Below are 11623 nucleotides of genomic sequence, written 5' to 3' on the forward strand. Positions count from 1 at the left end.
ACAGCAGCCGTGACTTCGTTTTATACACGAGACACACAAACTAGTGACTTGTAAAGCACCAAAAGTACCAGGTACTATCGCTAATGGAAACACAAAATAGCTGTGCAGAGGCGAGGCGAGTCACACTGGGACCATGTAGTGGAATAGACCGTTAGTCTTCACATGTCTATTAAAAAGGCAGGTTTCTGTGATAGATGAATCATTTCTGAATTTTTTCTAACCTAAGTATGAACTATACCCTCATGTAAATGTGAAACTCAAATTGAAACCATTTAGGTGAAATAACATAATACATACAGTACCCTCTAATAATTGAGGGTTTTTTTAAGCTTCTGAAGCACTGATGAGTGAAAGATATGGAGTGGGAAATCTCTGGGATGACCTGAAGAGGACAGTGCAGAGGAGACACCCCCTACAATCTGACAGCTGACAGACTGCAACCCAAAAATAGACTGAGTGCTCTACTTAAAATCAAAAGGTTACCTCAACACAGTTTTTTTTTTTCCCACCCAGGTTATTATCAGATGTATTTTCTTTTGTTCCTAAATGGCTTCAGTTTGTTTCTCATTTGGATGTTTACAGGTTGTAGATCACATTATAGATTTTGAAAATCACAAAAATCTGCTACATGGTTTGACAGGCTTGTTGTTTCGAGAGGAATTACGCAGCCAACATGTCTGTTGACATCAAGTTGAGTAATTCCAGCTAATGAGGGTGCTGGGTCTGTTTCAGTGTGATATACTGGCATTATAATATGTATTACTGGTGCTCTTCTATCCTCATGTCTGGACAATGTTACCTTTTAGTGTTTATGACTTGTTGCCTCCACCACAAGAGATTTGGGTTCTACAGGCTTTTATTGTTTTCCTCAACATGCCAGATTTCTTTTTGTTTAATGACCCCCCTGTGATAAGAATTTACAGTTTAGATTAAGTAAAATAACAACATAAAAATTCCAGTGAACACAAGCATTCCTGTATGTTTGAGGAAGAGAATCACTTTGCCTTTGCAGGTCTTCTACCGCTACAGCTGACAAATTCTGGCAACGCTTTTTTATTTTTGCAGAATGGAAGGTCTCCTGTAGTTAGCCTGTCCAGAAGCACTGTACACTGTTACTTTGAGCTGAATGTAAACACACTTTTAATGCCTTTTAACACGTTAAGTTGCTATTCAGCTTAATTTTTACCTCCAGTACAGATGCAGCCTCGTCACAGTCACAGAGACCAACAGTTTATATCACTGCCTTTTACTTGAGGATGCATTCATGTCTTCTGTTTCTCGTGTGTGCTCATTGTGCACAGACACTAGTCACACAGCTGTCTGTGTCATGGTGTTAAACCCAGACTCATGAGTGAAACAGCTTCTGAGATGTTTTTAAATGATATGTTTGACCTGTTCGTGGTACATCCTAAACAATTTGCACCCTAAACACCTTATCCGATGTAGATGCCCATTATAGAAATAGAAAATTGAACACATGGAGAGGAGTCTCTTGCATTTTAAATACTTGATGTTTTCAATTGACCGATGAAACTGTTATTGAACCAAATGATTTTTGTCTCGACAGAAGGTTCAAAAGTAAACCTGTTTTTCCTCATATGTTCTTCATCATATGTTATTTTCCCACATTGAAACTGGGATACATTTTAATGTTTCATTAGGTTATATTCCGTATTTTTTCTACATAGGTGTTAGGTTTTAATATTCATATTCATTATGTTAGGCACAAGTGATTTATCTTGTTGCTCATTCCATTTTTTTATTCCATTTGGTTTCTTTGTTTATATTTATTTAAAGCACCTGTTTACCACTACATTCTTCATATTATGCTAACTAGTATTTATTATGTTGCAGATTATGTGGTCATCTTATTTTGCATTTTTGTTTTTGGAATATTTTGCAAGCATGTAGAGTATGATTTTCTTTCTTACAGCAACTTCAGAAGCAGCTTTTTTCATTCTTAAATTGAGGATGTTGACAATGTCTTACAGTATTTATTGTTAATTATCATTTGGGGTTTTCTTGCTAGACTTTTTGCAGTTCTTACCATGAGAGCTGTTTATTGTGGATAAAACTGATGCAAAAACCAATGGGATTAGCGTTGTGCCTTTTAAGTACACTATGTATGTGTATACAGTATGCTGTATATTGTGTTTGTGCAAAAGGCTGAAAGTTGATCCATAAAGTTCACATACTGTTAGATCTCAAGATTGTTTATTTCTTTGCTTGACACTAACACATATTATCTGACTCTGTCAGGTTTGTGAGCTGGGTCGGGAGACTAGCATCGATACTATTGCTTCGGTCCAGGTATGTTTGAGAAGCATCCTCCACATTTAGATGTTTGAGAACAGAACAACCTCTGTGATCAAGCTGACTTCAGGTGATAAACACGATCTTTGTATGAAAGGGTGTTTCACATTTCTGTTGATGTTACAGCCTAGGAAGCTCCAGCGTGTAACTTCTGTCGCCCTGGCAAGGAAATTGTGAGTAATACACGGTAATACCTAAAACACTGCTGGTACCTCTACACAATGTTTGTCTCAAGCCGTGTTTCCATCATGGTACAGTACGGTGGTAAAGCCCTTGGTCAGCCTTGCGTTCTGACTGAGAATAGTACCTTTACTTGGTAAGTGGAATAGAATAGAATAACCTTTGTCATTATGCAGGTCAAAACACAATGAAATTTGGGAGGCTTCTCCATAGGTGTGAAAAAAATAAAATTCAAATAAAATAAAACATAAATATCACATAAAATATACAAATGTTTGCCTGGCAAACAATCCTAAATAACGACAGCGATAAGCAATCCAATGTGTGCTGTGCCCAATGTGTACCGGTGCGCCGACAACATTGAACATGACACAACAGACAGTAATAGAGGACATCTAGCAGCTCTTTTTTTTCAAAACGTCAGGCTTTGTATGAGAATAGACTGCTGGCATTGAAGAAACACCGGTCGCAAGGGAGTGACATTTTTCTGTCACCCAATCAGACATTTACCATACTGTACTGTACCATTACTCTGGTACCCCAAGGAAGGGTACTGAAAAATTTAACGATTGGGGCCGGTTATTTGGGTACTATTCCTAATGGAAGTGCAAAAAAATGTGTACCGTACCATTCCAAACCATAGTTAATCTACCAAGCCCAGCCCTCTGCTACCCAGTTGTAATAAGCATTTGTTCCATGAAACTGCTTAAATGGCCAGGTTTTTTTTAGCAGTAGGATACACTTTAAAAATAATTTGTAGGCCCATTTAAGCGCTGTTGGCTATACTCTTTTGCCTTTTGCAGCCATCTTGCTTTACTACTACAACGTAGCTGTTGTGCTACCGCCTTACCTATGCCAACAAATCATTTCCTGGTCAACATCAGATTCAAAACAATACTTCACTGAGAAACAGTCGCATGGAGCTGATAATCCACCTTACTCTCCAATGTATGAACTAATTTAATGTTTAGATTAGAAAATTAAGCACTGCGGCGTTAATCTGCAACTTCAGAAAAGTATCTTTTAAAACAAGCAAATACAACATGATTTATGACTGGGAATTACTGATTTTCATTGTATTTTATGATGCAAGCAAGACATTCAAATGTGGATCTTTATTCAGGTTCAGTTCATGGATCTTAATGAGTACAAAATAACACAGTGAAATTATTTTGGGACACAATAAAATAGATGTTTTTCCCAGTCTTTGGTTTTTACAAAAACGAGACTCCGACACCTCCGTAGAAAAATAATTTTCAGTGTTAATTAATCTCACAAGCTTAGTAGCATTTAATAGAAATAGTTTGTTTGTTTTTATTCTGCCCATAACTGGACCATGAAACATTACTGGGAAAAGTTTCTTGTTTGGTAGACGTCAGCCCCCAAATGTCACATTCTTTTACCTGAGCAGAAGTTTGCAGCTGCTCAACAAATATTGTTACAAATCAGGTACGTCGTGTCCACAGATGGAGGAAACACTGGGTATAAGACAGGATTGATGCATTTCCTTTGTTTGCTTGTTCAACTGAACAGAGGAAAAACCTGTTTAAAATACTTTGTGAAAATATTTCTTTTATCTTCCCATATTTACAAGTAGAAGAAAACCGAAGTAGAACCATTTGCTGCCCGACAGAGAAAGTTTATATTAACATTTAAGGTAAATAAAAGGAACAAGGGAAAACAACTTAAAATGGGAAAAGACAAAAAAAATGCCAAATGCCAAAAAATTAAAAATCAATTAATGGGCATGAAAATCATCTTTCAGTAGGGATGTTACTGGTTAATGATCCAGAAACATGCCTTCTGTAGGTGAACATTGTGTGCCTTTACTGATCTCAGCCCACAGTGGCTACAGCCCTTAGCTGATAAATGAAACAGTGTGTACAACATTATTTGTCAGTGGGGTTTGACAGCCATAGAAAATCACATATTCAGTATAAAGTAATACCAATGTCCCTCAACTCCAACGCTCCCAATAAATGACTTATCGATTAATAAATCTGCAAGTGTGGAGATGTGGCTCCGTCCCTCCATTGGTAGACTTTTTCTGTGATCACAGTGCGGCACAGCGGGCAGCTCTTCTCGCGGTTAAACCACAGAGCGATGCATTTGTCACAGAAAATGTGCTGTACAACAGAGACACAATAGCATGTCAGTGGGTCATGTACATGAATTGAGGGAAAAAAGAGAAGTGTTAATTATAGGATATTTTGGTATTTTTAGTTTGTGTGCTACTCAAATGTGGTCTTTTAAGAGTTAATGCTCCTGCTCAGTGACTACGAGCCTGCTTTCATCATGTGCTGTGACTCAACAGCACAGAGATGAAGAGGGGAGACATGCCAGCCTGACAGATGCCTTGAGGATTTTTATCTGCCTCGGAACATTGGGGAAAATTCCTACTAACTACAAAGCCTGAGTAAAGTTACACTATGACAGGCTTGTTGTGATGTGGTTTTACCTGACAGAGAAGAGCCCGAGGCTCTCTGTACTCTCCCCGACAGATGGGGCAGACATCTCCGGCCATGCTGCACTGACTCCTAGTGGCCGCTGTGCCTGTGAGCTGAGAAACAAAAACACCTCAATACAGCTGATTACTGATACTGAACAGAACTTTTTTTTTTTTTTTTTTAATGGTTCAGAACTGACCTCTCCCTTTAGACATTGCCTCACAGTTTTCAGTAAAGATGTCCACTGTCCATACAATGCTAAAAGCTGAAAGACAGAACATTATTTTTTACTTAAGTGGCAGTTTTCAACATTACTAATTAGATCTGTGACAGTTACGTTTCCATGATCACACCTTCAGTATGAGGTAGAGCAAAGCCAGCAGGACCCCAAGTGTGAGTCCAAGGGTGCCATCAGCCTCCTGGTGGATGACTAGGTATTGAAACCACAATGAAACTGGAGCCATGGCCTGGTGCACCTGACACAGCTCCTCAGTCAGCATCAGCCACCTTCCCTGGAGGCATAAAAACACAGAGATTTAATTGTGGCTATGTCTCAAATTATCAAGGTCAGGAAGAAATCCACCAGTCTTACCTGGGTTCTGTAGGTCACCCATGAAGATGGCAGCAGCAGAATAAGGCACTTGATCCCCATAAAGAGGAACTTTATTATGAAGTTGGTGATGCCAACTGCCCATAGAACCTCCCAGAAACCCAGCTGCTCAATGGTTGGGCTGAGGAAGATGAGGCTGAAGGGAAGATGACATTTAGATCAAGTGGCACAATCTCTGTCACTGCATCTCACACCATGGTTTATTTAATAGCTTAATATATGTAAGCAGCATATTTAAGCACACAGTGGCCAATATACAACACTATATATTTATCAAATGTTAATTGTACAAGTATAGACAAAAAAATTTTCATGATGCAATGCACTCAATTTAAGTCTTGTGGTCAAGTCACCCAGGAAACAGATACATTATTAGAGTGTTCTCTGTCGTCTTCCTCAGCCCACAAACAGCATCATATAATCCAAAAAAGTAACAATTAGACAATCCTGCTCTACTGAGAGGTGACGAACTGAACATTACCAATGGTAAAGTGTCTCAGTAAGAAAAGTGTAGTAAAGCAGAACGGTGGAAGAAATCAGGAAGAGAAGCAGCCACACACACTCCAGTTTTGAGTGACGATCCTGAGGATGCACACAAGTAAAAACATGGTTCAGGCATTTACCAGCAGTGATGATGAGCAGCATGAATCATGACTTTCATGTAATTGACTTACCTGAAGAAAAACCTGTTTTTGAATGTTTTTATTCACATATAAAAAAGTCATGAAGAGGCCAACCCCAACTGCTAGACCTAAGAATTAAGAGAAAAATTAATAGGTTGTGTTTCCTGCTTGTTAAAATGCTCTCTGCATAACTCATATTTACCAAGAGTATGTTGGGTGACCAGTTTAGCACCCAGTATGATTAGGAAAGGAAGACTCTTTTGGAGCCAGCGGAACAGACAGCGAAGCTCCGATAAGGAGGTGCTGGGTTCTCCTGAGTCCAGATCAGAGTCAGGCAGGTCGAGCTCAGGCTCTGAACTGGAGTGATGTGGATTCTGATTGTGTCCATGTGAATGTGAGTGGCTGTGGGAACCGACTCTGGACCTCCTGGATGATGCACCTCCACTGGACTCCCCAGGCCCACTTGTCATGGGCACTCGCACCTCATTACTCTCAGGGTTAGCAGCTGCTGCACCAGAGGCTGGTGTCCTGGTGAGAAGCACTGGTTGCAGAGTTAGGGATAAACCATTGACTGCATGGTCGTCCTGCTCACTTGATTTAGGCTGCATTACAGTAGGCGACTCCCTCAGTTTCAGCGCTCTTCTGGAATCAGTCCTTTGACAAGAGAAAAACGTTTTTGAGGCCTCAGGCAAAACATGTCCAATAACATCTGTATCAACATGCCTGATTTTAGTCAGTTAACTGATAAAAACAGCAAATGTTGTGGTGTTCAGTGGTGTTCTACTACAGTTTCCGGTTTCATTCCTCTGAATTTAATCATCCATTCTGAATCCAATCTCTTTTTTCCGATATTCAGGTAAAGAGTACAGAGCAAAAGTTGAATTTCTCACACAGGAGAAGATTGATTTTGTTCTGTCTCGGGACTCAAAGGTTTATATTGTCATTCCATAGCTCAGAGACAGGTTAAGAGAAAAAATAACAAAGAAATAAATAATTGATTAAATTCAAAACAAGGCAGTGATCCAACATTACGGACCACGACCACTAAATATGCACATACACACATACATTCATATAACTTACTTATTATGACTGCAAGACTGTGCAGCAATCTGAGGACATAAGCTGACAGGAAATAGAGTAGTCACTTATAACATTATTTAAGTTAAACTGACAATGTGAACCTCATTTATTTACATTGTACGTATTAAAATAGTTTCAACAGAGATCATTGTTAAGTTAGACGGAGTTTTGTTTGCTAAGTATATTGACTGGATAGCAGATTGAAAACTACAATCACTAACAGACGGACACATTCCATTCTCCTGAGCATTACACAATTTTTGCGAGGTTATTATCGTCAGTTAAACTAATCGTCATTTTCAGGCAATAAACAGTAATATTAGACAGTAGAGGTGGAATCACGTTAGCATTAGCATCTAGCAATTTTTTTCTAACAGGTCACACTTCCGGCTGTAAAAGCGTCTGCTCACCTGTCATTCTGCGCCCGGAGTTTCATGGTAAACTCTTGGTCCCCATGTAATACAGTGTTCGCGCTGCTAAAGGAAACAAAAGTAAATATAAACTAAAAAGAAAAGCAAATTATTAGCGTTCAGGCTAAGCCATAAGCTGCTCATTCAGACATCTTTACGGTGTTTACGACAGTCGACGTCACTAACTTCTTCTGTTAGATTATACGCGGAGTGTCTGGCGTTAAACGATGCAATGGTGCCATCTACTGGTAGACTTCCAAATGACTCGCGGTCAATGGGATAGCACTAAAACTGACGCGCTCTTCTTCGTCTCACCCCATATGCAGTCGCCTTCGATGACTTTGATGACTCTTAAAATATTTCAAACCGTAAAGGGGACGAAGTGGGCCATAATGTCAGATGTATGTTTAAGTATATGTCTTTTTGCTCACACCATGATTTTATGTAAACTATTCTGTTAGGTATCTGTTAAATATGGGTTAAATGTTTTTTTGCACAGCAGCCATTATAATGTTAATTCATTTGATTATTTACACCTGTGCTTTTCCGACAGAGTGATGGTCTACAGGTGTGTGGAACTTCATTCCAAGTTCTTTGTTGCTGAAGGAAAAAAGAGTGAGTACTGTATTTCCTTGTTAATGCAGTTATAGGTAACGTATATGAAAATTGTGAACCTGCTCACTAATTCCACTAATTATTCAATTACATGCAGGTGCTTTAGCAGGAAGGTGTTTTACACACTTCATAAATAACAGGATGTTCTCTGTTAATGTAGCACAGTGTAAATGTATAAAGGGTCTTGTGTCACACTCATTTAAAATGCTGTAATAGTGTAAAGGGAGGAAAATGTAATTACAGTCATTTATTTGGTCACTCCTTGATCATGTTTTTGTTTTAGAGGTCATCATTTTGTGTAGTTGTTTTTATTGTCTTTGATCTATTGTCTCATGATTGTGTAAATAATGTTTATATTCTATTGTCTAAACATAGCTACATATTTTGGAAGTGTATATGTAAATTATTAAATAAATAGTATTAAATAATTGGGGGGGTTTTATACTAAAATATGTGTGTGTGTATATGTGTGTGTATATATATGTATGTATATATGTGTGTATATATATATATATGTATGTATGTATGTATGTATGTATGTATGTATGTATATATGTGTGTGTGTGTGTATATATATGTATATGTATATATATGTGTGTGTGTGTGTGTGTATATATGTGTATATATATATATATATATATATATATATATATATATATAGCCTGATTCATGCAGTCTTGTCTGCTCAATTAAGCATGTGGGCTCTACTTTGAGGTTCTGAGGGTTGTCCTCTGCAACAGAGGTTACTGTTGGTTTTACTTTCCTGGGACAAGCCGCATGAGAGCCAGTTTCCCCCTTTTGTTTTTGATGGTTTTCGCAGAAGTTCTTGAAATTTTCCTGATTGATAGTTGAGTGGTTCTTGCCATAATACGACTTAAAACAGAAGCCCTGTGTTTCAATTCTACCGCTGCATAACATAATTGATGGTCGTGAACACATTAAGAAGGCAAGATATCAAATTAACTCTTGACAAAGCACACCTGTCAATTGAAAACCTGTTTCAATCTCATGTGACTACCTCAGGAATCTGAGGGACTGCCTCAGAAGAATATCAACAAAGAAACATGACCTACAAATCATCCAGTATTACTAGTTCATTTTTCACAGTTTGTTCTGAAGCCTTTTTATATTTTTTTTCAACAGGAGTGCTTTGACCCATTTCTGTTAAAGAGGGTTATTTTCTTCAGAGTCTGTCCTGGCATTGCCTAGACGTTGTATGAAGTCAGCGATAATGGTGAAAGGAGGTTAATGTACTATTGCTGTCATAGCTGTTCTCTGGCTCTATCCCTTGCCCTGTAATTGTGTTATTGCTGCTACTACTATAGAATTGTCAGTAGACTTGTACTGCCCCAGTCAGGATATCAGAGCAGAGTCTGTGGAGGGAGGTTAACTCGACATATAAATTGCTATCTGCCAAGATGAATGTAGTTTGCCAAAGAGCAGACGAGGAGAACAGTGACCTGACATTGCTTCTGACAGACTCCGTATATTTCCTGTCATCTCTGCTTTTCTTTCTCTGCACACTGTGCCAGCTGCTGCTTCCTCTGATGTCTTAACTGCTTGTTCACTTGTGTTTATTATCTAATATTTCACCATCTGTGTTTGTGGAATTGTTCTCTGTACTGATAAAATACTGATACTGTAAAATAGGAAACGCTAATTAAGTTTCTCAATGTGATATTACTGTACACGTGTTGCAGTTATCTACTATATTGCATGATTTCTAAGCATACCAGGGCCTTTATAATAACACACACGTCATAGAGCAGGTCACTGTCGGAGTGGGAAAAGTGGAATTTGTTGGCCTGGAACAGTAGCTTCTGGAAAATCAATTTTACGCTAATTGATGTCTAATTGTCAGTTTTTACAGCAGACATTTTGACATTTATGAACAGGGAATGCACTGCTGTCATTGATTAAGTCACAAGAGTGTGACAGTGAGCCAGCATGAACCCTGAAACTGAGGAAGCTAAATGGAACACAGCCATCATCAATTTGAGGATTTGCAGCCAAGCTTTTCCACTGTGACCTGACAAAATGTCATGAAAAGCCCTTTATGTTTCAAACAGTGAGGTTATTAATGCATTTTCATTTATTTAAGCATTAATGTAGACGTGAGAGTGATTGAATGTTCTTGGTCTCTGGAACAAGTTTCTGTAAATTAGCTTGTTAAATTTATGATTTGATTCTCTCAATAATCATCTTATTCTGTTTGGCCAACACTTTTTATTGGAACGGAAGTGAAAGAACCTGAGTGAAACATTTCTTTTTTTCAGCTGTCAATCATTTTTGCTTCTCTACATAGTTCACCATTCAAGTCATTTAAAACTCTTCATGAGTAGATATTATGATTCCAGCTCCATCTGTTGAGCAGCTGGAGCCAAGTTTTCTGGAGCTGTAGGTTATGGCCTTCAGAGTGGATGATCTTTTGGTGGTGATCCAAATTCAGGATTTCATTTTTTGAATTGATTGTTAACGTTGAGCGATAGGGGATGTATTGACACTAATCTAATCTGTAAAAATGACCCTTGAATTACAATAGCAGGTGTTCAGCAGCTCAACTCTTTATCCAACACTATTTCTAAAGGGATTTTTATAGCATTGCATACAGACATAAAAGGCAGTGTCATTGTGTTCAGGCAGCTGCAAATATTACCTCAGACCTTCCACTTCTAATGTAAGCATCATAAATGCTGAGCTGCAGAGCATCAAAGACACAGAAGGACACCCTCTCACTCTGATACTCAACACAAGCCTCTTATTGGTCACAATTTTCTTAATCTCCAGCAGGTGGTGCTGTATGACAAACAATGACAGGATGTGTAGTCTTTGCACAGATGAGTTATTCTCTCTGTGCCACTGCTGCCATATAATAGTTATACTATATAATAGTTATAATAGTGCCAATAGTTATTATTGAAATGATTCACTTAATTTACAGCTGGTTATTTGAAAGTTAACTATAGCTAAAAACAGCGTTGGCCTACACTGGTGTATTGTTTGGAGGTTTCTTCTTATAATCAGACGTTTCTTGACCTTTGCCATCACAAGTCATCAACATTTACTTGATCATATTTTACAGGTTATTGAAACTGCATAGATTCCTAATATTAGCTCTAGGGAGAAGTCAAGATACATGTTAGGCTTCTCTGTTTGCGCATCCTTGCAGCACACGGTAGCCACCAAGGTGAAAAGAATCGTCTCACGGTGACCTCTGTGCGCTGCTGCTTGTTTAGAATATGCCCCACATTCCCTGCCCCCACCTCCACACCACATCTCTTCAGGCCTGGTAGCTACAGCTTCCGTTTTTCACAATGAAACTTGCACAGCTACACAATTATT

General features: G+C 38.5%; 1 protein-coding gene and 1 long non-coding RNA gene across 4 annotated transcripts; one reads left to right on the forward strand and one right to left on the reverse strand.

Annotated features, from left to right (window-relative positions):
* The first annotated feature begins 22 nt into the window (after positions 1-22).
* Positions 23-8560, forward strand: LOC122779609. Its single transcript, XR_006361582.1, has 3 exons — positions 23-2310; positions 2440-2486; positions 8220-8560. It is a non-coding gene; the product is annotated as an uncharacterized LOC122779609 (long non-coding RNA).
* Positions 3590-7858, reverse strand: rnft1 (ring finger protein, transmembrane 1). 3 transcript variants are annotated; one of them, XM_044042117.1, is made up of 10 exons: positions 7667-7858; positions 7257-7298; positions 6376-6827; positions 6225-6301; positions 6032-6132; positions 5533-5686; positions 5294-5452; positions 5140-5205; positions 4952-5053; positions 3590-4619 (listed from the first exon to the last, which is right to left on the reverse strand). In XM_044042117.1, exons 1-10 carry the CDS (start codon positions 7690-7692, stop codon positions 4485-4487), a joined length of 1314 nt encoding a protein of 437 aa, XP_043898052.1. In that variant the 5' UTR covers positions 7693-7858; the 3' UTR covers positions 3590-4484. The 3 variants fall into 3 exon arrangements, with proteins under 3 accessions (XP_043898052.1, XP_043898054.1, XP_043898053.1); XM_044042119.1 differs by having other exon boundaries at positions 7257-7285; positions 7667-7857; XM_044042118.1 differs by lacking the exon at positions 7257-7298 and having other exon boundaries at positions 7667-7857.
* Positions 8561-11623: the final 3063 nt, after the last annotated feature.

This window comes from Solea senegalensis, linkage group LG13, assembly GCF_019176455.1.
Source record: "Solea senegalensis isolate Sse05_10M linkage group LG13, IFAPA_SoseM_1, whole genome shotgun sequence".
Lineage (NCBI taxonomy): Eukaryota > Metazoa > Chordata > Actinopteri > Pleuronectiformes > Soleidae > Solea > Solea senegalensis.